We start from the raw sequence: 26908 nt of genomic DNA on the forward strand, positions 1-26908 counted from the left end.
AGGACCCCACTCCAGGGGCCCCGTAAAAAACTCTCGTGGGGGCCCCTGCAGGGCCCAGGGCAAATTGCCCCACTTGCCCCCCCTTCCCCCCCGGGCAGCCCTGAGCAGTCCCTTCCCTGCTGCACACACAGCAGGCTGGCAGGAAAAAGGAAACATCATGGCGGGGACCCATAGGGGACAATTGTCATCATTTAATTCGGGGACAGCTGACAATTACATGATTTATAAAACACATTTCTAATGCAACCAAACGGTTTTTCAATAGCTGTCCTAACAGTCCCCCCTATTCAGGAAGGAGGGTGTGTGTGTATATCTTAGCAAAACCCATACAATTTGTCTACTCTGTCCCTTCCAAGCCCTCTCCTACATATTTCAGTGCTGTTGAAATGTGGTTTTCTCTCCCAGTTCCCCTATTTATAGCCTAAGGGCTGCTCTAAAGTATATTAAGCATAACGATACTAATCAAGAGAATGAAAAATAGTAACAGTAAAAATACTTGCATGCGCCACTCTGCTAGTTAATATTTACTAAAAATGGGTCCTGTTAAAATGGCTAGACTAGGATTTTCAAAGCCACATAGCTAGGCAGCTCCTATTTAGATATGCAACTCCTATTGATTTCGAGGAGAATTGTGCATCTAAATCCCCTAGGTAGCTTTGTAAAAGCTCAGCCGCATCTCTTTCTGGAACTGATTTTAGTGATTCGAGCTGGGAGCTACTACCTCTTTGAGACAGACAGTGAAGAAGAAGAGGAACAAGGGCCCACAGAAAAGAGGGAGGAAGAATCACCAAAGAAGAAAACAGCATTCCAGGTGCAGGACTTATTTTTGATAACATTGAGCAGTGTTGCCTAGTGGATAGAGTACAGGACTGGGACTCAGGAGACTTTGGGTTCTATTTCCAACTCTGCCCCTGGATTGCTGTGTGACCTTAAGCAAGTCACCCGATTTCCTGGTGTCTCAGTTTTGCCTTCTGTAAAATGGCAATGATGATGCTTATGTCTTTTGTAAAATGCTTTGAGACTTACGGGTGAAAAGAGTGGGGTATTATTATTATTAATTATTATTTTACACGGTTACCTTTTTTTCAAAAAAATCCCAAGAGATTTACTGCAAACTACCAAAATATTTTCCCAACATTGCTTTTCCATGGAAGCAATTGCTGTTGTTACTAGGGGGGCGTTAGGTGACTGTAAAGGGAAGCAGAGGGCATCAGTGAATTCCCACAGGGAGGGAAAGGGGTCTGTAGAACCATTAATGGGAGGGGAAGAAGGGGGGGCATGCGAATGGAAGTGGGAGCGGGGGGGACCCACCACATATTTGATCCACTCTATTAAAAAGTTGGGAAGCCCCAGCATCCCGGAGTACATCAAACAAAACACAGCTTAGGCTTGATCAGCCGGATGGAAGCACCAGGCTTCTCACCAAAGACTAATGGGGTTTCTCCCTGCAGCTTGCGTATGAAGCCTGGATGTCTAGCTCTAAATCAGCTCTGAGAACAAGAAAACAAGATGAAACCAGAGAGCAGGGGAAGAAAGAGGAGGAGCAACTGCAACTGGCAGGTAATGGGAAGAATGCACAGACATTTGCGCACAGGGGCTGCTAGGCCAAATTCGACAAAAAAAAGAAACTGTTTGAATGAGAGAGGCTGTAATTCCTACAGCAAGAATCAGCTAACACAATGTTAAGGGTACTCATTTACATGTGGCCAGGTCAGGAAACCCTGACACCAGCTTTAATTACCATCCATATCACCTGCCCCCAGCACATCCCACATGCTAGATAAAGACTTCTCTTTTCCATAGCCACAATGCCCTTAACTCTGCCCCACATACATGTGCATTTCAATACAGTGTCTTGTTATCTGATTATGTAACCTTCAGATGGAGTCATAATCTCATTGATTCACTGGGCATTGGGCTCGGCTGGAATAGCTGGAAAGATGTCTAGGCGAAGTTTATCTCCTCTATAGCTCTGCTTATGTTCCTATATGATACAGGAGAGGTAAAGTTGGAATTCCATGAAGAGAAAGGGGAGATATCAGGCACTGAAGAGAACCTAGATGAGTCAGGTGAGTAGCTCCATACTGCAGCAGCAAACCAGAAGCTGTTGCTCAGATGATTTCATAGACTCATAGACTTTAAGACCATAAGGGACCATCATGATCTAGTGTGACCTTCTGCACATTCCAGGCAACAGAACCTCACCCACCCATTCCTGTAATAGACCCAAAGTCCCTGGCTAAGTCATTGTAGTCTCAAGATTTGAAGACTTCAGGTTACAAATCCACCATTTGCTCTAGTTCAAACCAGCAAGTGACCTGGGCCCACACTGCAGAGGAAGGCAAACCCCCACCTCAACAACAACCTAGGGTCTCTGCCAGTCTGACCTGTGGGAAAATTCCTTCCCATCCCCCAAAATAATGATCAGTTAGACCATGAACATGTGAGCGAGACCAACCAGCCAGAAACCCATGAAAGAATTATTTGTAGTAACTTAGAGCCCTCCCGATCCAGTGTCCCATCTCCAGTTGTTGGAGATATTTGCTACCAGCAGATGTGGGATGTGCCATATGCCATTGTAGACAACCTCATAATATCATCCCCTCCATAAATTTATCAAGCTCAGTTTATTTCCCCCATTACTCCCCTTGGAAGGCTGATCCAGAACTTCATTCCTCTGATGGTTAGAAACCTTTATCTAATTTCAAGTCTAAATTTATAGATGGTCAGTTTATATCCATTTGTTCTTGTGCCAACATTGGCCCTTTACTTAAATAACTCCTGTCCGTCCCTGGTGTTTATCCCTCTGCTGTATTCATAGAGAACAATCATATCTCCTGTCAGCCTTCATTTTGTTAGGCTAATCAAGCCAAGCTCCTTAAGGAGCGGTTGCAAGTGCTTTGGAGTATAGGATTATAATTCAAAATTATGTGGACAAACTGAATAAATGGTCTGAAGTAAATAGAATGGAATTCAAAAAGGACAAATTCAAAGTACTCCATTTAGGAAGGAACAATCAGTTGCACACATACAAAATGGGAAATGACTGCCTAGGAAGGAGTTCTGCGGAAAGGGATCTGGGGGTCATAGTGGACCACAAGCTAAATATGAATCAACACTGTAACACTGTTGCAAAAAAAGCAGACATCCTTCCGGGATATACTACTGGGAGTCTTGAAAGCAAGACATCAGAAGTAATTCTTCCGCTCTACTCTGCCCTGATTAGGCCTCAACTGGACTATTGTGTCCAGTTCTGGGAGCCACATTTCAGGAAGGATGTGCACAAATTGGAGATAGTCCAGAGAAGAGCAACAAAAATGATTAAAGGTCTAGAAAACATGACCTATTAGGGAAGATTGGAAAAATTGGGTTTGTTTAGTCTGGAAAAGAGAAGACTGAGAGGGGACATGATAACAGTTTTCAAGTATATAAAAGGTTGTTACAAGGAAGAGGGAGAAAAATTGTTCTTCTCAACCTCTGAGGATAGGACAAGAAGCAACGGGCTTAAATTGCAGGAAGGGAGGTTTAGGATGGACATTAGGAAAAGCTTCCTAATTGTCAGAGTGCTTAAGCACTGGAATGAATTGCCTAGGGAGGTTATGGAATCTCCATCATTGGAGATTTTTAAGAGTAGGTCAGACAAACACCTGTCAGGGATGGTCTAGATAATACTTAGTCCTGCAATGAGTGCAGGGGACTGGACTAGATGACCTCTCGAGGTCCCTTCCAGTGCTATGATTCTAATCTCCAGTGCTATGATTCTAGGTTCTCCACTCTCTGATCATCCTAGTAGCCCTTCTCTGCACCAGTTCCAGTTTGAATTAATCTTTCTTAAACATAGGAAATCAGAACACCACACAGTATTCCAGATGAGGTCTCACCAGTGCCTTGTATAATGGTACTAACACTTCCCTATCTCTAGTGGAAATACCTTGCCTGGTGCATCCTACGATTGCATTAGCCTTTTTCATGGCCGCATCATATTGGGGGCTCATAATCATCCTGTGATCAACCAATACACCCAGGTCTTTCTCCGCCTCAGTCACTTCCAACTGATATGTCCCCATTTTATAGGGATTAACAAGAATTTTTCTTAAGTGCGTGACCTGGCACTTTACACTATTAAATTTCATCCCATTTCTATTACTCCTGTTTTCAAGGTCATTCAAATCTTAATGTATGATATTCTGGTTCACCTCTGTATTGGCAATACCCACTTCAGTAAGATGGATCAGGATTGGATGGGAATAAAGATGACCTAAACTGACCTTTGAAATCCTTTATCACTGTATCTCAGCCAGTGCTGAGGAGCTGGTTGAAATAGAATAGTATGTAGAACCATTTCCTATTTGTAACTGCACATGTTTTTTCCCCTTTTGACAGAAAGTATAATCGAAAGAATAATCAACACAATCAAGTTTACTTGGGTCTTTTTTCAAGCATTGTTAGATGATACTACAGAGGCATTAAACTCACTCTGTAAAAATAACCTGGACATAGCAAATGTACTGAGAATTGAAAGGTGCATGCTATGGCGAGAAATTAATAAGGTAAGATCACAGTCATTTTACACAATGTCCTGGGTTTTTTTGTTTATGTAACAGGATGTCTGACTATATTAAACTGTAACAAGCTGGAAATTCTGGGCTCTGTCCTGAAATCTTTATATACACAAAATTCCCATTGAGTTAGATGTGCATAAAAATGCTCCATTAAGCACAAGCTCATTGTTAGAAGTGTCTTGAAAAGAGAAAAGTCACAGAAAATTTTCATTGGTCACTTCAATTCCAGTCCAAGACTCCATTTCAAATCACTTTTAATTTCCTTTTTCATTTTCAAAATATAATTTCCAGATTTTTATTTACATTTTCCAACCAGTTTCTCTGATTATTTATGCATTACAATAGCAACTACAAATATGGTTTATTCATGTTTATCTGTGGACCAATCTTTCTGCATTAGGTCGTGTTCTAAACCCATTGTTACTCCCCTTAAAGAGATGATGTCAGTATAAATTCTGAGCACTGCTTACATCACTGAACAAACGTATTACAGGCACCTGAAAGACTGACTTGCAAGGAAAGACTAAAAGAGCTAATATTTAGAGCTGGTTGAACAATTTTCACTGAAACTATTTTCCAATGAAAAATGGCTTTTGGGCTAAATGAGAACATTCATGAAAAAAATCCTGTTTTTTCAAACAAAATTTGGGGTTTTCTTTTAAAAAATAAAACTGGGTGTTTAGTTTTCAGCAATAAAAACAACAAATTGGAAAAAAAATTGTTTATATTTTTTGTGTTTTCAACAAGAACATTTTTGAAGAAAATTTTTGATGAAACTGAAAATCTTTTGTTTTCATATACATTTTTCATGGAGAAAACCCCCAATAATTTAATAGAACATAGGAATGGGTGTATTGCAGTGGTTCTCAAACTGTGGGTTGGGACCCCAAAGTGGGTCACGACCCCGTTTTAATGGGGTCACCAGAGCTGAAGCCCGAGCCCAACCGCCCAGGGTCAAAGCCTGAGGGCTTCTGCCCTGGCTGGTGGGGCTCAGGTTACAGGCCCCCCACCTGAGGCTGAAGCCCTTGGGCTTTGGCCCGCCCTGCCCGGGGCAGTAGGGCTTGGGTAGGCTCAGGCTTCAGTCCCCCCGTTCAGGGGTCGTGTAGTAATTTTTGTTGTCAGAAGGGGGTCGCGGTGCAATGAAGTTTGAGAACCCCTGGTGCATTGGATCAGAACCAAGATGCAGTTAGTCCAGTGTCCTGTCTCTGGCAGTGGCCAGCACCAGATTCGTCAGAAGAAGATGTAAGAAACTCCACAGTAGGGAAAAAGGGGTCTCCTCTTGGTCTCTAATAGACATTGGCTTAAAATCAGAAAACATGAGATTTAATATTCCTTTCAAAATCTGTGCTATTATTAATTAGATAACGCTGGATATTCTTGAGATCCATATAAAATGTCCATTCCCACATGTTTCTACTAACTATGTTTAGTGATGACTAAGAGCTGTCATGCTTATATTTTGAAAGGCATTAACAGCAAGGAAGGGAATGTCTTATTTAGTGTGGGACACAAGGATATAAAATGAGCACCAGCCATCTGTTTTAAAGGTGGGAATTCCCCATGGGACTGCAGTGGTCTCAAAGGGTATATGGGATTGCAATCGCTTCCATTGACAGAAATGAGGACAGCATTTTTCCCATCTGACTGATTTTGTATTAATTTTTTTTAAGGGAAAAGAAGCCTCACCAGACACAATTCTCCAATATTACAACCTGAAGAAGAGTCAGCAAGTGCAAGCAAGTCCTTATGGAGGAAATAAAATGAAAGGCACACAGGAGGATCAGCATGAAGACACATTAGAGTGCCAGCAGATACCCAGGAGGGGAACCCAGCTACCGCACCAGAGCAGTGCATCCAGGTGAATAGACAGTGGGGACATTATCCTTGTCAGAACTTCTCATAAGAGCTGTTCAAACCTGTAGTAAGGTAATGTGCAGCTAGGCAATATTTGCTGAATGTGTTGCATATCTAAGGTGTTTATCTCCACCCCGCAAGCCATAGTATCTGAGCAGCTAACAATCCTTTAATGCATGTATCCTCACAACTCCCTGGAAGGTGCTGTTATCCCCATTCTAAAGCTGGGAACTGAGGCACAGGGAGGCTAAATGATGTGCCCAAGGTCACACAGGAAGTCTGTGGTGGAGTAGAGACTTGAAGGTGGGTTTCCTAAACCCTAGGTTAGTGCTCTGATCATTGAACCATCCTTCCTCTCAAGCCTCCAAGCCTGGGTTATGGCGTGAACCTGGTTCCAGTTCAGAGTGAGTCTGGGATAACTGATGGTTTGAGTGGAAGCTGGGTGAAGCTTGGCAGCTCTGCTTTGCTACACTTTGAGATTTTTAGATTCATTTGAGCTCAAAGCAAAAACTGCAGCATGGAACAGGAGTAATCCCAAGAGAGGGGTAGCAGTGTCATCAGTTAGCAGCACCTGGAGTCAGCCAATGAATGGTTACAGTGAGATGGCATGCAGCAAAACTCAGAACTGGTAGGTAAGGTCCCAGGAAGAAAATCTAAGGGAAAAAAGGAGGTCAGGAGAACTGGTGATTTCTCAAGGGGACAATATGAAAGGCAGAACTGCATGCTATCCTGACGCAAAGGAAAGACAGGAAGAATAGTAAGAGGCCAATATGGCTCCATCAGGAGCTCTTTAATGACTGGAAAATCAAAAAGGAATCCTAAAAAAAAAAGTGGAATCATGGACAAATTTCTAAGGAGGAGCACAAATAAACAGCACAAGCATGTAAGGGCAAAATCAGAACGGGTAAGGCACACAATGAGTTACACTTAGCAAGGGACATAAAAAGTGGTAAGAAGAGGTTCTTCAAATACGTTAGGAGCAAGAGGAAGGTGAAGGAAAGTCTGCTTAGCAGGGAAGGAGGGCTAATAACTGATGACATAAAAAGAAAGCTGAGATGTTTAATGCCTAGTGGATCACACATTGAATAAAAGTTAACAATGTGATGCAGCTGCGAAAAAGACTAATATCATTGAGGGATGTTTTAGCAGGAGTGTCATATGTAAGACACGGTAGGTATTTGTCCTGTTCTACTTGGCACTGGTAAAGTCTCAGCTGGAAAGCTGTGTCCAATTCTGGGTGCCACCACTTTAGGAAAGATGGGAACAAATCGGAGAGAATCTAGAGGAGAGCAACAAACGTTTAGAAAACCTGACTTATAAGGAATGGTTTAAAAACAAACAACTGGGCATGTTTAGTCTTGAGAAAAGATGATTGAGGAAGGACCTGATAACAGTCTTCAACTGTGGTAAGTGTGGTGATCAATTGTTCTTCATGTCCACTGAAGGTGGGACAAGAAGTAATGGGCTTAATCTGCAGCAAGGGAGATTTAGGTTAGATATTAGGAAAAGCTTTCTAACGATAAGGGTAGTTAAGCTCTGGAATAGGCTTCCATGGGAGGTTGTGGAATCCAGATCACTGGAGGTTTTCCAGAACAGATTGGACAAACACCTGTCAGGGATAGTCTAGGTTTACTTGGTCCTCTACAGAGCAGGGGGCTTGACGTGGTGACTTCTCGAATCCCTCCCAGACCAATATTTCTATGATTCTATGAAAAATAGCCCCTAGGGAGTGGCTACAGGAAGGTCAGTTAGCAGCAGCTAAACTCAGGGGAATGATTACAGTGGAATTAGCTGGCATGCAGCTGGAGTAACCCATGTGTAATATTGCAGAGAGATCAATAAGCATGCAGCTCATGCAATGACTGCTGTGAGGCTGGTTAGCCTGCAATTAGTGTGATGCAAATTGAAATGTTTTGAATACTTTAAAAGAACAAGCTTGTATGGAAATAACATTAAATTCCATGTGAATCCTTTCTAATCACTGTCACCATGACCTTAGATGTTGGAATTCTTAGCTGGATTCTGAATTTATGGTGAGTGAGCCCCTTCTCGCTTTGGCATGAGCCAGGAGGTTTCATATTAGTACAATTATTTCAATGTCTATTAAGAAAACCTAACTTGTGATTCAGTGATTTTTTTTAAAAAAGAAACTCATTCTGGATCTAGGACACCTGATGAAGTTGCTGAGGAAATTAATGGAGATGAGGCAGGAGAGAAGAGGGAAGATGAAGACAGCATCAAAGAAGCTGCCCCAGAAATGACCACTCCACTTCCTTCCTGTGAAACAAAAGATTATGCCGTTTCCCCATCAGCTGAGAGGAGCAAAGAAGCAGGCAGGCCATTAAATGAAGTTCCTGTTATCATGACTGCCAGTGAGCTGCTTCTGAACAGGCAAGAAAGACCTAAAGTCAAACCCAGCTGCAGAGATACCCAAAAATGTGTTCATGGAATGATGATGTGCCTTAAACAACATGGCATCACTTGACTGTGACTAGTTTTTTCACTTGCACAAGCTGACATTGGACGTTGTGTTTGATGTCAGACTAAAAAGAGACTTTATGGGGCAGATGTTCAGCTGGCATAAGTCAGTGTAGCTCCATTCATAGTAAAGCTATGCCAGTTTTCACCAGCTGGGGGATATAGAACTATGGATTATAGTCTCCATGAGACTAATCCTACTACATGGTCCAACTGGTCAAAAATTTGCACATTAAAAGCCCCCCCATGGCTTCCCCCCCCCCCCAAAATGAAACTTTTCATAAAAAGTTGTTGAAAGTCTCACTTTTTGCAAATTTTTCCATGATTTTTACTGATTTTTTTTTTTTACCAAAATAGATTTTTTTGCTTACCACAAACTGTTACGTATTGAAAATGGTGGTTGTGGTAAATGAAAAAATTTTTAAAAAACAAATTAAAATTTCAGTAAAAAAATCCAAACAACCCACCCGCACAGAACACTTCAGGCCCAGTTTGAACCCTAGGAGATGGAAACAACTCAGAATTTTCAAAAGTGTCACTAAGGTGGTTTTTTGTTATTGTTTTGTCCCCACTCCCCACGACCAGCCCGACTATTAGGGTTAGATTGAAAGAACTGTGCCCACACAGCACAGGCATTTGTGTTCATACGAGCACTACGGTCGTCATGCACTAATGCTACAGAATTGGTGAATTAAGGGCTAAGGTCAACAAAAATGGAGAGTGTTCAGCAGCACCTCCAGGAGTTACTTTGTACTTGGAGGTTTAAATGTGCAAACACACCCGTGTTTTGTGGGGGCCGTTCAGAATGAGGGATGGGGGACTATGAGTGTACGTGAGTTAGGTCACTGACAGCTTTCACAGAAGATTTGGTTGACAAACTATCACAGCCTTAGGCATGCAGTTCTGAAGAGATTATATTATGCCATACATCTGGTCTCATTTATATAACCTTCTGTATTAAAAATACTAGCTTGTAGCCTTGCACCAATTCTGTGAGGAAATATAATTAATCTGTTTTTATATATTTTTTTGTTCTGTGGTTCAGGATGTTTCATGACAATGAACTGGAGCAGTCAGACAAGTTTTACCAGAGTCTGCCTCGATCCCTGAAGTTGGGCTTTGCTTTGTACAATGCGATGGTATCCAAGTCAGAAATGCTCTGTTATTTTGTGATCATTCTCAACCACATGGTCTCTGCTTCGGTCCTCACTTTGATTCTGCCTATCCTTATATTTCTGTGGGCCATGTTATCCATTCCAAGGCCTACTAAATTCTTCTGGATGATGGCTATCGTTTATACAGAGGTATGCAACAGCCAGAAAATTGCCTTGCTGCCGACGTGTCTCTCTGCAAACAAATATTATTCTTTTTCTTTACATTAACGTGCAATAAACTTCTGTTAGAATTGATGTTAATGGGGTAGACTAGATGGTGGATGTGACTAAAAGACATTGGTAGGTCTGAAGGTAGCTCACGAACTGCAGGTAATTTATTGAACATAAAACCAGAAATAAACACAATTAGAGAACATCTATACATGATAAAACAACACTGGATCCCAAAGCAAGGTTAGCTCTCCAGAATCTCAAGCCAGCAGAAATGCTGGTTGGAGTCTTTCCCTGTATTTGGAAGATATAGAAACGCTTCTGAAAATGTTTAAGGCTAGTTGTTGCCCTGCCAGGCCATGTCTTCCAACTAATTTAGTTTTTTTTTCTCTTTAGATAACAGTAGTTGTCAAATATTTTGCTCAGTTTGGATTCTTTCCCTGGACCACTAAGTTATACTGCGGCATCAATGCAGAAGAGCCATTTGTTCTGCCAAACATTGTTGGGATTGAGAAGAAGGATGGCTATGTGCATTTTGATCTTGTGCAGCTGCTGGCTTTGTTCTTTCACAGGTCTATCTTGAAGGTAAGTTGTTCTTGAAGAGAAGGAGAAGGAGAAGAAATGGCTAGTTTCTTAGCGCTCTGCTGAATGTTTGCAGAGAAAAACTGAAACACTGCTAAACTTGCCTGATCTTCATTTCTGTTATAAATTCAAAAGTCATCTCATCCTTTGGGGGCAGGGACTCAGTGTCCAAACCCAGGTTTGGATTTAAACTTAGCATTTGGCCCTCAACTCCAACAAAATCCCAGATCTGAACACTTATGGGCCTAATTCTTTACAAATAAATGCCATTTGCTTTCATGTGAGATACTCACATGCTGTGATGGGAGATTAGAGTCCTTGGGGTGAAATCTTAGCCCTGCTTAAGTCAATAAGAGGTTTGCCCCTGGATTTTAGAGGCTTTGAAGTGTGGATCCAAATTGGGGACTTGTGCCCATTCCCTACCCATCATGAAACCAAGCTTTTATCTCAAGTGCAAACCCACCCTGTTTCTCTCTCCCCCATTCTGTGTCTGCCTCTATCTCCGCCTGTAGAGCAATTCATGGTTACTGCAAATTAAAGATGCTGTGCTGAGGACACCGTGTATCAAACTGTATTAATCATTCTTTAAATGTTCCCATTAGTGCCATGGACTATGGGATTCCAAAGGTGTCAATGTGTCTGATACCAAGAAAAGGACATTTTCTAGAAGTTCAAAGAATCAGGAGTCCAGAGGTGGTCTGCACGAAGATGAGCCTGGATCGGGGGCATGGCACCTTTTCAGACATCACAATCCCTCAGGGAGCGTCTTCAGAGGAAGGAAGACAGCTTCCATTAACAGAGGTAGTCAGAGCCACACTGAGCTAGTTTTAGACACTGAGAGGGTTTTCATTTTAAAATTCAGGTGGAGAAAATACTATGAGGCAAATTTTCTCTGGATGCACCTGAAAATAGGGAGATTGTGCCTAGATGGTTGTAGTCTCTACCCACCCATACTTAGGGTGACCAGATGTCCCAATTTTATAGGGACAGTCCCGATTTTTGGGTCTTTCTTATATAGGCTCCTATTACCCCCCACCCCGTCCCGATTTTTCACATTTGCTGTCTGGTCACCCTACCCATACTAGAGAATTACTGTGATTTTTTCCTAATGTGCCCATTAGCATGTTATATAGATGCCAAATAATTCCTTTCGAGTAACTTAGTGTATTTGCTAGCCCAAGAAACTATATTCATAGGAAGCAGCAAAGAATCCTGTGGCACCTTATAGACTAACAGACGTTTTGCAGCATGAGCTTTCGTGGGTGAATACCCACTTCTTCGGATGCAAGCAGTCCTGCTTGCATCCGAAGAAGTGGGTATTCACCCACGAAAGCTCATGCTGCAAAACGTCTGTTAGTCTATAAGGTGCCACAGGATTCTTTGCTGCTTCTACAGAACCAGACTAACACGGCTACCCCTCTGATATATTCATAGGGCATTCTCAAACATTGATTTCTTGTGAGATAACCCTACTGGCTGAATTAGTGCCTTATTGGAACACCTAAAGTTAAACAGAATTGTAAACCTTTGTGACAAAATTAGGACATGGCTGTTAAGAAAAGAATGGCCCCCAGACAAAACTGTGATTTGTCTTCCCTTTGGTAGGCAAGACTCAGAAGAAGGAAGCCAGGAAGAAATGGAAGCTTTTTAGAAAGAGTCCCATCAGCAAGAAGAAACTTCTTAAGCAAAAGATGAAACAACTGATATTGAAAGCAAAGAAGCTGGTGATTAAAATGTAATTGGGGTATTATTTGTAACATCTCTTAAGAAAATGATACATTGTTGCACTTCAGTTCAGTAGAGTAATTATAATTCCAGTGTTTATGGGTCTTCTATGGAAGACGTGCAGTGGAGACATTCATCTGATCATTCTGAGGATGCATTGTTACAATTTCCATTGATCTAGATTATACTTGTTTTTACCCCTAGTGCCCTTCAAATCTATCGACCTATCAGGCAGTTCTTCTACGACATTATTCATCCGGAGTACAGCCCCGTCTGTGACGTCTATGCACTGATGTTCCTGGTTGACGTGATCAATTTTATAATTGTTATCTTTGGATACTGGGCTTTTGGCGTAAGCACAAATGCACTTTCTTTATACAGACTGCAAAGCAAGTAGCTTGATTATTAACTTGAGGACTATGGTATATAGTCAGCAATCCCTTCCATGACTGCATACTCCAGGATTTAGGGAGACAGAAGGAGGCACAGGCTAAGTTAATCAGTCTGGCAGCCAGGAGGAACCACAGTGTCCTCTGTGTGTGTGAATAAAGAACACACTTTGTATTCACTACAGTTGATTCCTCTCTCTTCTCTACCATCAGGGACCTGATGGAAATTTCCCCTGAATTACAGCCACTCTTTTCATTTGTTTTTTGATTCAACCTTAAATTCTCTTGAGCCAGGAGTCTCCATAGACTAGAGAAGAGACTACCCACAAAAGACAGGCTAACTGATTCAGATAACACAGTGACTAATGATGAGAAGGGAGAGGCTCTACCGCAGACACTGGGCAGGGAGTACCATTGTGTCCCAAAGAAAGCAAATGTTTCACTTTGTTTGATCATGAATTCTTTCTTTGTTCCATTCTCCCCCCCATATTGCTTTGTTTTATGTTTTTTTACAGAGAGTAGATCACCTCAGTGTAGAGGTTTGAGATGGAAAACTAGTCAAAAGAAAGGAGAAAGGGAGGGTTACGTAGGGCCTTGATCCTATGAGGTACTGAACCCCTACTGCAATGTGAAGAACACCATAGACATTAATGGGAGTGGAGGGCGGCTCGGTATCTCATGAGAGATGCTCAGCCTCTTTCAGGAGCGGGTCCTCATGCATAGAGAGCGGGAGACTGTTTCATTTCCAGAAGGGCTATAACTCCAAACCGACGGCAAAGCGGCAGAGTGATGTAGGCTTCTGGAACAGAAGCACAACCCAGTCAGTGCAATGCTTATGCTCTCAGCATTGCTGCTTGCACGTTGTGCTTGGCTGCCGTAGCACTCGCTTGTGCTTTCCACATCTGGATGTTATTGTTATGTCTCAAAAGAATGTGATTCTGCTTCCAAGTGGGGGAATGAGCAGTAATAACAACAGATGAGTCTATCAAGATCCTTAAAAGCTTGGTTTCATGCAAAATAGTCTTAGTTATAAAAATTTAGGGAGGAGAAAGAGAAAGCGAGGGATGGAGATGGATCCAAACCACAGCGCTGAAGCCCTGATATTTTTATAATGGGTCTAGTTAAAACTCCATATCTGAACCTTCCCAAGCATGGGGCTTTGAAATCTGGATCTGAAGATTTTATTTTGGGAGGTGCAAGCTACAGACATGGACCTGGCTCTCGATGCAGGGCAGATGACCATTGCTCTATGAAACAAAGGAACAGAATTGTTTAAAGACCAGTTGTTCTTCAGAATCCTCCATGAGGCATCAGCAGCTGCTCACTGTTATTTTGTCTGCATCTTTATTTAAGATGCCTCTACTTAGTGCCTGCAGAGTAGGGATTTGTTTGTAGAGGGGAGAGATTAGAGCCTTGCCTTTCCAGGCCTTAACAGAAAATGCAGCACTTGCTTACAGCTGTAAGTCCCCTTACACTCAGGGGAGATACTTGTCTGAATAGGGACTATTCACATAATAGCGGTCTGGAGTTTTCCCACTATCCCATGGATTATATAAAATCATTGGATAAATCCTGAGTGGTATTGCTTTGTAACTAGATTTTCCCCTTTCAGAAACACTCAGCAGCTGCTGACATAACTGAATCCCTGTCGGAAGACCAGGTCCCTGAAGCCTTCCTGGTGATGCTCCTGATTCAGTTTGGCACCATGATAGTGGACCGGGCCATTTACTTGAGGAAGACTATGTTTGGGAAGTGTGTGTTCCAGGTTGTCCTTGTCTTTGGCATTCACTTCTGGATGTTCTTCATCTTGCCAGGCGTTACCGAAAGGTACAACTGTGGCCAGTGTCACATGAAAATTTCTCTCTCTTTCATGAGCAGGACTTGCTTTCGATGGGAAAACAGGCAGAAGCCAGGGTGGCTTTGAAATCTGACATTTCTGCATGCTTTCAGCAGCAATTTAATTTGTGCTCTTAGCACTTCTGCTGCGATGGGTGGGGTTGGAACTGGATAGAGGGACAACTTAATTTCCTACCGCAGTCTTCACATTGAAAGTGCAGCATGTTTTGGGTAAAGAAACAACAGAGAGTGCAATTATGTGTGCAAAATGCTACTGTGTTGCATGCCTAGTTTATTTGAGCAAATAGCCAGGTATGTGGTTCATATGCAAGCTCAGTTATGGGAACTATGCATCTGACTCTTTGAAAATGAGATCTCAGGAAAAGGAGACATCTGCAGGCTTATGAAGTATGGCAAGGGGAAAAACCCCTGGCAGAAATATTCTCCCAACTTTAGACATATCCTACTTTGAAGCTGCTCACTGTTGGTCAACACTTTCCCTTGGTGGATGGACATTTATTATTCAAGCTGCAGGGAAAAGAAGCTCCATTTAATAGGATCCATAGCCTCAAGTGACGACATATGGCCACTCACTTTGCATCTCATTTTCACTAGGTTACAATTCAGTCTGAGGGGGTGATATTAATATGAAGGTCAAACTAGTGATTCAGGAACGGTCACATTAAAAAAAAATTAAAAGGACTTTGGTGACAAAAATAGTGTAATGAAATCTCTGTTTTATTCACTTACAGGAGATTCAACAGAAACCATGTGGCTCAGCTTTGGTACTTGGTCAAATGTGTTTATTTTGGCCTGTCCGCGTATCAGATCAAATGTGGTTATCCGAATCGGGTCCTAGGCAACTTTCTGACGAAGAGTTACAATTTTGTAAACCTTTTCCTATTCCAAGGGTAAGCAGAGAGGGGATGTTCAGCTTTTATAATAAAGGCTTAAAAACCATGGGCCAAGCCCCAGTCTCATTAAAGCCAATGATACAATCCTCACTCTATTCAGTGGGACCAGTATTTAGCACGATAAATGTTGACTGTTCTTTTTTGGGGTATGTGTGATTTATGGTAGGTATATCAGAAATTAAGCTCAAGCCCTAAGTTTGCACTTTAGAGGAAAGGAGAGCAGGGTCTGAATGCCATAACGTGACTCTTGAGTGCAACCCCCATTTCTTGTTGCTGTAGCTTATCTTTTCCCCTAGCCTGATTGCTACCTTTCTACATAATCACTCAAACTTTTCATACAAATCATCTCACATCCTGGCAGTCTCCCCTTAGCTAGATCCTCTCTGATTGCCTAGAATAGCTGCTTATTCCTCCAGCCTGGGTCTCTGGAATGTATGTGCTGTGATCCAGTATCAAGAGGCAAGGAAATATTAGCAGAATTCAATGTAAATATTGTATAAATCACCCTGAAATAGCATGGTTGTGAGATGAGCCTAACTGAAAGTTAAATAGACTAAGTAAATATAGACTATTCCATGCCTGGAATTGCCACTAGAATGGATCCAGACAGGAAATATGTTGATACACAGTCTTGTGGCAGAGATATTAAAAAGCCATTGGACAGTTTGGTCATATTTGGGATGAATTTTGTGTACTCAAGGCATTTTTAAATACATGCTGAGTTACATATTATTAACCTAAAAAACCCTATGGAAAAAATATCCATTTCCCATGTGGGCTAACATTGCATGGAGCAATCTGTGGGTTTTGTATAAAGGAAGAGGCTCTGAAAGGAACTTTAAGGGAGAAATCTCTCTCCTGCATGCTTGTGGCCTAGTTTTCAAGCACTGGCCTCCAGTGGGCCATGCACTGCAGTTTTGAGTGCTATTACCTGCCAGCTGAGGGGATAGAAACAATGATTTGTGCACAAAGACACACACCCTCAGGATCAGTGGATGTTCCATGAACAGACTCCATCTCCTACATCTGCAGGTGAGAGAATCTATCAGTTTGGGGCAGAGACTATACTTCTCTGTACAACATCTAGCACGAGACCCCATTCTTGGGTGGTCTTTTGTACACAGGTGCTGACATCTGAGAAGGGAGCACACAGGTATTTGTACAGGAACAACAGGAGGCAAAGTCAAGGCCTCACTGTAAATTTGGCTTTTAAAGAAGATCTTCCAAATTTGAATAATTCCCTGGTGGGTGAATAGGTTTATAGCAGTGGTTCCCAAACTGAGGTTCGGGAACCCCTGGGGGTTCACAAAATGTTACAGGGGGTTCTTGGAAAAAAAATTCCCTAATGGCAGACAGAGCTGTCCCTAGGGACCCCGGGCAGCATGGGACCAGTGGCCTGGAGCCCCTGGACTTCCAAGAGCTAAGCAGATCAAAGCAAACATCTCTGTCACACTGAGGAGATTTCAACTTCAAGACTCCTTATAAGAAATGGAAAGGGAGGTGGATATTTTTTGCTGTTTTTAAAATTAAATAGGTAACTAGTGTTGTTTTAAAAATTATGATGAAGAACAAGTTTAAGCTTTGTTGTAACGTGCATTGTTTGCCTGGACTGCTCAAGACCTGAATGCTTATGTAGGAGGAACTCTTTGAGTTGGCTTCTTAAATACCTTCCTGCTGTTTCACAAATGACACTCCTTGATGAAACATAGGAGCCTTGTCTTGTAACAGGCTTATTCAAAGTGATACAAGCTACGAAAGTGAGATCTTGGAAGAGTGTTGCCATTTTCATAATGTAATAAAAATGTTGTCATGATAAATAATTAATAATAAATAGTGTGTAATAAGCATGTCATAAAAACAAATTTGATATTTCCAAGATCACTGCTTTTATAATTTATACTCAGGTAAAGGAGAAAATCGCCTGGAAATATTCATTTTCAGGAGGAGGTTCGCAAGACTTGACATTTTAGTGAAAGGGGTTCACAGGTTGTTAAAGTTTGGGAACCACTGGTTTATAGGAACTGCCAGATGGGATCAGATGAATGATCCATCCAGTCCAGTACCCTGCCTCAAATAGTGGCCAGTACCAGATGCCTCAGACTTCCCGAAATGGACAATTGTGGGATAATTTGCCCATAGGGGAAGTTTCTTCCTACCCCTAGGCAGTTTGCATTTGGCTTCTGCCCTGAAGCATGAAGGTTTCTGTGATTTCTGAAATCCCTGGGCACTCTGTACAGTCTCAGTACTATACAACTACACACTGGAAAGTGTTTTTTAGGAGCTGATAAAGGAAAAGTCCCTCAAAATCAAGGAAGATTGTGCCAGGGAAAAAGATTTCACTAAATGCCTGAAAATTATCTGCTAGGACTCCAGGCTCTGGTATTTAACAGAGATGTCACTCTAAAATGTTAATAACATTCTTTCTTTAACTGGTAGGTTTCGTATGGTGCCTTTCCTTACCGAGCTGAGAGCTGTCATGGACTGGGTTTGGACTGACACCACACTGAGTCTTTCCAGTTGGATCTGTGTGGAGGATTTATATGCAAATGTTTTCATTATGAAATGCCTAAGAGAGTCTGAGAAGGCAAGTGATTCCAGTTGTACAATCCCGTCTCATAAAATTATCTAACAGACATTTGTGAGGCCAGTTTAGGCTGGGGGGAGGGGGAGAAATAATGCACCCTTCAGAAAAAACTGGACTTGGGAAGATAGAGAGATTTATGTTTGAGCAGAACCTTCCCTTGTTCACTGTGCATTGCAATGCTGCAGATAAACGGAGATGCCCATAGGATTCTGACTGTATAGTTAAACAAGGAACCCGTAATTACGCACTCAGCAATGTCTCAGGCATAGACCTGTTTTACTAAGAGTGGGGATTTTGGTGGGACTCCAAGATTATGGGATCTTTTGCCTTTAGTCAGATAGACACTAGAGATGGGAGTTTGGTTTCACCTAGCAGTACATCACCATTCCAGTTCCACTTCAGCATCAGTATTGGTCTGAGCCCACCTGCGGGATCTTCTATGTTATCAAAAGCTACTTTTGCACTTGCCGAATAGTCACTGTGGCTGGCATCCTGGCCCCACTGAAGTCAGTGTCAAAGCTCCTTTTGACTTCAATGGAGCCAGGATTTCACCCTCTCTCTGTAAGATGAGGGGAAGAATTCCTTGCCCGCATCTAAAAAAGACTCTCCCTTAAAGGGGTTTCCAGCTACAGACAGTTCTTCCTTATTTATAAGTACAACTCATATCTCATGGTGGGGATGAGGGGATATATTAAAAGTCACGCAAGTTAGAGCTGGAAAAGAACTATTAGGAGGTCTGCTCCACCCCTCTGGCCCATGCAGGACAGTTCCCTACGGCACATTTTGTAGAATTTTGTCCAGTCTAATTTTAGCTCCTCTAAGCAATGGGGCTTCCACCAGTCATTTTGAAATGAAGCCAGCTCCATCTTAGATTTGTCCTCGATATCTGAATGCCATGCTCTGCCGCCAGCTGCTGCTGCTTTCTGCAGACAGCAGCACCCTTTCAATGGAAGGAGCTGGGGGACATCTCGTTTCTACCAAGACTTTAGGCTCCTGGCCCTTCTTCCTCTAGATGCTGCTTCCTAGCCCTGTAGCCTTTTTACAGCCTTGCCCCAGCCTATTTCACTAGTGCTGTTTCCTCAAAGAGCTGTTCCACTGCAGTAGCTACTCAGTCCTGAGAGGGAGCAATGGGCTACTCTAAGAACATCATATAGACATTATACTGATAATTTCTACTGAATTATAAGTGTACAGCGCATTTCAACCCCAACCCTCACAAATAAAATAATGAGCATTTACAGCATCTTAAAAACTTGATAATTTTTAAATAGTTCATTAAAAGTGAATAGATAAGTTACAAGTGGAATAACTCAATCCAGACTAACACGGTTACCGCTCTGATACTTCACTTGAGGTTGTGTGTTTGCCAGTTTACACATGTCCTTTGTGTGTGTGTGTGTGTGTGTGTTGACTGAGTAATCTGTCACTCAGTGTGCATGCAAAACAACTGGGTTATTTCCCAAATGTTCTATCTCATAGCCTCAAAAGGGTCACCAAGTTCCTTCCTGCCTGGTTTCCCTGTCATGCTACAATTGCATCATGCTCAATTATATCTTTGCCTTTGCAGAAATATCCTCAGCCTTCTGGCCAGAAGAAGAAAGTGATTGTGAAGTATGGAATAGGAGGCTGCATTGTCTTTATATTGGTCTGCATCGTGTGGTTCCCACTGCTTCTTATGTCACTGGTTAAATCTGTGGCAGGAGTAACCAATCAGCCCCTGGATGTCTCAGTCAAAATTACCATTAGTGGTTACGAGGTAAGGGTAGTGTTCTTACAGGAGCGTGACTCACACACACACACACACACTAAGTGGATTTGCACTAGGGTCAGGATTTTTTCACCTTATTGTTGGTGTGCACATGGCCCATGCTAGGGGTGACTGAAGCCGGAAGGCTGTTCAGTGCCATGTGTGAAATGGCAGTGGAAGCAAAAGAAAAGGGAAAGGTAATAGGAAGAAAGAAAAGTGGAGGTGGCAAATTCTCTTTGGTTTCATGCTTCATACCAATGGTATGGATTTTCTCTGTATTGCGGCAGTGCCTGGAGGCACAGGCTGCACTGAGAATGACATCTCTGATTCGCCCTCTTTTTCTTGCCTAGTCATTATTCACCATGAGCGCTCAGCAGCGGAATCTGATCCCTTTCTCTCCAGCAGCATATAATGAGCTGGCTAATCAATATGCCCTTCACCCGGTAAGTGTCACTTGAACAGATCACTTCATCAGAGAGCCCAGATTCCCTCCGGTCATCTCTCAGTGTTAGTGCTGCTCGGTTCGAGTTCTCCAGCAGGTGCCAGGTGCTTTGCTGGGCATATCTTCACTTTCCTGGGGTGAGCCCTTCATAAAACTGCTGTGATTTTTTTAGCCCAAGGCTTGTCTACAGAGGGATTTCAGCAGTGCTTAGAAGTCATGGCACATGCTGGCAGGGTGACTCAGCAGAAACAAATCACAGGTGTAGTCAGCAAAGGTCTTTCCTCAAGGGGGAATGTTTGCAACTTAAAGTCAAAGCAAAAAATAAACTCACCAAATATTTCCCCTGTCTAGAGCTGGACAGTCCCTAAAGTGACTCCTCTCCTCACTGCCTTAAGTGGCCAATTTACAGCCCTTCCCCTCAGCACCTGTGCAAGGGAGGGGGAGGGAATGCTGAGCTGGTATTAACCCCTTGCTCACCAAGAACCAGGTAGTGCCCCTGCACCCTGTCACACCTGGTTTAAATCTGGCTGCAGGTTAAACTGATCTCTAACCCTACTCTAGTGTACATCCCTGCTTCTAGTAGGGTTAGTGGGCCAGATCCTCAGTCCAGTTATGGCCCCTGTGTTACACTCAGGAAGTGCAAAGGAGCCATAATTCAGCTCCAAATGCCCAGCAGGAGAGTCCCTCTCAGCACATCAGTGCTGCTGCCAGGTCCTGTCCTCCCAGCCAAGGGCAGAAGGGGGCATGGATGGGGGGGGGGGGCGGGAAGGTGAGGGGAGATGGCATAGCTCTATTCCATTATGCCAGTCTTTCCTGGCAGCAGCTTTGTGGGGGCTGTTCCCCGGTGACCCCATTCCTGTCCCTCCTGGAGTTCTGGGAGCTTGGCCGTGAGGCAGGATTGGGCCCAGCACTAGGTTTTTGAGCAGTGTCTCACACAGCCTGGCCCTGCTCTCAGCAGTCGAGCAAACGCCGCAGTTTGGCCGCTGTTATGTTTAAGCCGTTTTAAATGTGTTGGTTCCTATTGCAAAACCTGTGTAGATGAGGCCCTAACGAGAAGCCAACAGGTTCCTGTCTTGATGTTTTACCCCTTCTATCCCTTCCCAAGTCTGCCATGCAGTTTATAGTGAACTACAGCCCAGAGGACATTGTCCTTGCTAAAATAAAGAGCAATGCCAGCTTGCTGTGGAGCATCAGTCCCGCCAGCCGAGAGGCCATGATGGACGAGCTCTCCAGCTCAACCGCTGTCTACATCAACTTTCACTGGACAATTCTCAGGTAAATGCAGCATCGTGGTTAACACTGCAATCGATTAAAAAGCAGCTCAAGTTCTGTATTTATTTTAAAAGTACTTTTCAGAGGAGTTGCACGTCAGTTTTAACTACATCAGTTAATGAATTATATAGCTGGTATTAATTCAAACTTCACTAGCGTTAAGCCTGCTGGTGTGCTGAGGTCACTGCCAGTCATGCTGACCAATGCTGTCGCATTGTTTCCTGCCCGTCCCCTACCTGTCTTACAAAGAGTGTGAGCCCTTTGGGGCAGGGACCATCTTTGTGTTCTGTGTTTGTACCACACCTCGCACAAAGGGGTCCTGGTCCATGACAGGGGCTCCTAGGAGCTACCACAATACAAATACATAATAATAATAATTAGTTAATTAATGGTTTCCATTCAGGGATCTCAAACATTCATTCATGACCTGAGCCTCACACCTACCTCCACCGAGAAGCTGGGGTAATTATCCTCTGCAGCACTCTGTGTTACAGCTTCACCTCCAACATGTCTCCTTCCAAAGGCCTTGCAAAGGACCCTCATAAGACAGCCCACAGCTGTCTTATATAGTGCCTGTGAAGAGCAGCACATCTGGCCCACAGCGGGAAGAAGAATCCCTCCCAATAAGTCTTATCTTGAACTGCTTTTGGGTACCACACCTGAATATACCGCGCTTGATTTCCTTTGGGCAGGAACGCTTCTCTGGTGAAGAATGTGGAAGCGTCTGGCAAGCACACGGTGCGGTATGAAGAGAAGGAGATAAGAGAACAAATTGTTCAAATGCTAAATGGGACCAGGAAAGAGCCAATGTCAGTATTTTTCTTCTATTCGATCAGCGTTTTCAAAATGTGCCATGGCAAAGAATTGTTGTTGGTGAACACAGTAGAGGGGATTGTTCACACGTTAAATGGGAGCGTCATTCCTTTTACAAATATTAGAACCACGCTATGTTAGGACTTCTTCCTGTTTGATGACAAGGAGGAGCAGGGGTGTTACAGTCACTCCTAGAAGTATTTTACCTCCCATTTACACTCATCCTTTTCTAAAATACGTTGCATATCAACACTGGTGTCTGTACAGCCCTAGAGACTGAAGCCCTGGATTCCACAAAGCAGTTACAACCCAGGCAGAAGCTGCCCTGCATACGTGCCTGGAGGGATCATCACTGTGGTTTTGGGTTGGTTGGTTTCCAGAGCCCAGTCAACCCTGGGACTCTTTCCTGAGGCTGCCAAAAATGGGCAACTAATGAGGCAGACTGGAAGGATGAGCTGGTTGTTAGGGTGCTAGCCTAGGGTTCCAGAGATCTGGGTTCAATTCCTGACTTTGCCGCAGATATCCTGCAGGACCTCGGGCAGGTCACTCAGATGTAGATGCACAAAGTTATTTAGACACCTAACTCCTGTTGATTTCAATAGGGGGTTAGGCATCTAAATACCTTTGAGGGTCTAGGCCTCATTTTCCCATCTGTATAATGGGGATAATGTGACTGCCCTACCTCGCAAGGGTCTTGTGAGATTAAATATGTTAATAATTTGAGGTGCTCACATACTATAGCAATGGGGGGCAATACAGGTACCTTAGCTAGTTTCTCTGATATGCTCCTTGAGAGCTAGATAGAGCCATTCTGTTAACAGATATGGGTGGGAGTTGCAAAGTTCAGATTCACTCTGGGGGGTTGATCCAAGCACATTTCTAAGTGGTAATGATCCAGAAGATTAATGCATAGCACTGAAGTATTTGATAACTCCAAGGCAATTTTGGCTTCCACTTGTTTCTAGACTGCTTCCCGGCGTGGTACCAAGATACCTCAGGGCTACTGCTGGAGCAGAAGCTAGAACTGCACATCGCTTGCAAGTTGGTAAGCAGTTGCAATAAAGCTGTAATAAAGGTTTTGGTCTCAGGGTTCCTTTGTGGAAACCGAAGTGGTACCCACTGTGGGCTCAGAGGGGAAATATTGTGAGCCTCACACACATTTCCAAGTATCTCAAAGATTCTGCACCAAACTGGCTGAAAGGGAAATATTCCCCCGGTAACAAATTCTCATAAATTTGTGAGCACATCAGTTTTTACATGTGCAAAGCAGATCCACTGCACTGCTCTACAGAGCAGATTCTCTTCTCTGAAGGGGAGTACTTGGAGAAGGAAATAGCATGCAGGGAAGGGAAGCATAGTAGTGAAAGGTATTAAACATGTAGGGGAAAAGCTCCTAATTTTATCTTTGCATTTGGGAACCAGCTCATTCTCATAAACCACAGGACATAGACAAAATGGCTTTCTTCCGAAACATAACCATAAAACTACAGCAGCTGACCCTCAACTCATCTTCCGGCCAAGTTACTGAGTGGTGGGTTATTCAAGAGTGGAATCCTACCTGCTCTGGTAATGCCTGCAGCAAGAATGTGGAGCTTATCATCTACAATGACAAAGTCAGCCCTTCCAGTCTGGGATTCCTGGCAGGCTACGGGTAAGGATGGCATGCTACGCTACAAAAAATACTCCCCATTGCTCTTCCTAGGTAGAGGAACACTTTATTCGTGTTTATTAGATAGTTATTTAGTCTTGGCATTTTCCTACACAACCAGGCAGAATAGACATCTATTCTGCCTGCTTGTGTATTGTATTTGACAGGTTGGTTCTTTCATAATTTTTCAGTATTTTGTATTTGGTTTCTATCCTTCCTTGGCCAGATATGGCTCGAAAGCTGAGCCTGTCAAACCTGACTCAGGCACTGGACTGAAAGATAGGCCCCCAGCTGGGTTATTAGCAACTGAAATGGAGGTGTAAGGTTATCACCAACCAGATTTGACCTTTGATTACTCCTCTTTGACCCTGCTGTAGTCAATGAAGTTGCAGATGTGTAACTGAGAGCAGAATTTAGCCCACTGTGCACAAAACTGCCTGCAGGCTAACGTTTGACCGAAGTCAGTCTAATTGTTGCAAAGTGCTACAGCTTTCAAAATTAGCAGTGATGCCGAGGGAAAAGAGTCACATAAAGCAATACCATTTCCGTGTCCCCCACAGTAGGTTTTATGCACCTGGCAATTTACTCAAGTCCTACGTCTGTGTTCTGAAAGGGCTTGAAGGCACAGGTGCTTTATTCTCCTTCAAAATCATGAACAAATTCCTTAGGTTTTGCCAGTGAGCAGTCCTTATATCCCTTTTTAGTTTTATCTAAAAATCACACGCTTTTCCGTAAACCCAAATGTGAAAACAAAGAGGAGGAAAAAAGTCCCCTTCCCAGAGCACTACATTGGGAGCTACATTGGACCCAGTTTCCAATCCCTGGGTTAGGAGATTTTTCAGACTAGAAATAAAAGCAGAAATTTAATAGTGAAGGTAATTAGTCATCGGCCCACTTTAGCTAAGGAGGTGGTGATTGGATTTCTTTCTAAACAGACATGCTGAAGCTCAACCACAAGTTATGGGTTTAAGGCAGACAGCACCGAGGGAGGTAATTCTATGGCCTGTGTTATGCAGGTCAGAATAGCTGATCACAATAGTCTCTCCTTCTGGCCTTTTACTCTACCTTAATCTGCACTGGTAGTCTCACTGAAATCAGTGGAACTCTGTATAACTATTCAAGGTAAGGCTGGTAAAGTTGGGCTCCTTGAGAAAAGCTAACTTGCACCTTAATGAATGGATACCTGAATAGCTTATTATAGACATTTATGCACAACTCCCATAGAGTGGGCGGATAGCATGACCATATTAGGGAACAGATATGGTCCCTTGTTTCACCTAGTTCTGATCAACTCTTTACTCCCTTCTCCTCAGCATTGTTGGCCTCTATATGTCTGTTGTCCTGGTCATTGGGAAGTTTATCCGAGAGTTCTTCAATGGCATCTCCCGTTCTATAATGTTCGAAGAGCTGCCCAACGTGGACCGCATCCTGAAACTCTGCACGGACATCTTCCTGGTGAGGGAGATTGGGGAGCTGGAGCTGGAGGAACAACTCTTTGCCAAACTCATCTTTTTGTACAGATCTCCTGAAACTATGATCAAGTGGACCAGAGAGTCAAAGGAACAATGACAGGACAAAGGTTTGTTTAGTGAAGATCAGGCTTAGGAAGCTATTGTCATGGGCTGCTTGAGAAGCAAAATTTAACATTCTGGACCAGGAGATGCTACGAGCGTCTCCTCTCCATTGACATATTTTCACCTTAAGCTTTTCTACATGTTCCTCACCAAAACGTATCATGTTTAGGCACTTAAGTGTAGTTTTCAGGTCAGTGACTTCCCTTTGCTCAACCAGAGAAGACCTAGTATTGATCCCCTCTAGATTTCATCCCACAATCATGGGTGCAAAAAGCTTGGCCCAAGTCCACCTGATTTTATCTGCAAAGCAGCTAGAAACTTCCTCACAGCAGGATGGGTTCTAATCAGCCTCCGAGCAACTGCCGCATGGGCCGTTAATGGCTGAAGATCAATTATAGGGAGGAAATGTTAATAGGGCTAATTTACAAGAGCCCAGGTTCAAATGTAAGATTTTAAAGAAACACTTAAAAGGGTGCTCTGACCTGGGTGATGAGGCTTCCAGTGCTCATTGGACAAAATGCACAGACTCAAGATGTGCAAATATTCCAGTTTAGAACATTAAAAACAAACCTTTCAAAGACAAAATAAAAGAACAGAATGGGGCACTTGCATAATCAGAGCAAGATCTTTCTAGCTAGGCCTAAGTCCCCTTCGATTCTTAAGAGGTCTCTACCACAGCCTTTACCCAACTAATATTCTACTTTATAGTCTGGAGAGGTTTCCCAGCTTGCTCTGCTTTTAAGTGGGTACTCGCTCCTTCCAAGTGAAGAGTTCATCCACTTTTTCCCCGCTGCAGAATCACTGAAAAATGGGTTGGAAGCAGAGAACAGGCGTATTGGGCAGTGTTTTGTTAGGTTAAAATAGAGGGGTTACCTGAATAACATCCAGGATGGTACCCCAGCATAGGGTCAAGGGGATGGAGTAGGGCAGTTCTTTTACACATAAAAATGTCTGAGGAGGCAGCATGTATCCAGTGGACGGAGCATCAGGAGCCCCAGGATTTCTATTTCCAGTTCTGCCAGGCTGTGAAACTCTGGGAAAGTCACTTCCCTCTTTAGTGCCTGGTTCCCCTCCCATCCTGTCTGTTTAGACTAGAAGCTCCTCAGGACAGGGTCTGTCTCTCACTGTGTGTGCACGCAGCACGGGCCCTTAATCTCTGTTCA

General features: G+C 43.2%; 1 protein-coding gene across 1 annotated transcript in view; it reads left to right on the forward strand.

The window, feature by feature from the left end:
- The window catches only part of LOC123348511 (piezo-type mechanosensitive ion channel component 2-like), a 50181-nt gene extending 23877 nt beyond the window's left edge, over positions 1-26304 (forward strand). Inside the window, exons 21-41 of the mRNA XM_044986007.1 lie at positions 699-811; positions 1452-1560; positions 1998-2069; positions 4384-4550; positions 6233-6420; positions 8583-8807; positions 9940-10198; positions 10616-10804; positions 11404-11602; positions 12407-12536; positions 12731-12878; positions 14528-14742; positions 15504-15662; positions 18102-18249; positions 19817-20005; positions 20347-20439; positions 21544-21713; positions 22403-22519; positions 23489-23568; positions 23946-24174; positions 25485-26304. Of these exons, the coding sequence (XP_044841942.1) occupies positions 699-811; positions 1452-1560; positions 1998-2069; positions 4384-4550; positions 6233-6420; positions 8583-8807; positions 9940-10198; positions 10616-10804; positions 11404-11602; positions 12407-12536; positions 12731-12878; positions 14528-14742; positions 15504-15662; positions 18102-18249; positions 19817-20005; positions 20347-20439; positions 21544-21713; positions 22403-22519; positions 23489-23568; positions 23946-24174; positions 25485-25740 (3455 nt within the window). The 3' untranslated portion in view covers positions 25741-26304. The remainder of the gene's footprint in view (positions 1-698; positions 812-1451; positions 1561-1997; positions 2070-4383; positions 4551-6232; positions 6421-8582; positions 8808-9939; positions 10199-10615; positions 10805-11403; positions 11603-12406; positions 12537-12730; positions 12879-14527; positions 14743-15503; positions 15663-18101; positions 18250-19816; positions 20006-20346; positions 20440-21543; positions 21714-22402; positions 22520-23488; positions 23569-23945; positions 24175-25484) is intronic.
- Positions 26305-26908: the final 604 nt, after the last annotated feature.

The sequence above is a fragment of the Mauremys mutica genome, chromosome 13 (assembly GCF_020497125.1).
Source record: "Mauremys mutica isolate MM-2020 ecotype Southern chromosome 13, ASM2049712v1, whole genome shotgun sequence".
Lineage (NCBI taxonomy): Eukaryota > Metazoa > Chordata > Testudines > Geoemydidae > Mauremys > Mauremys mutica.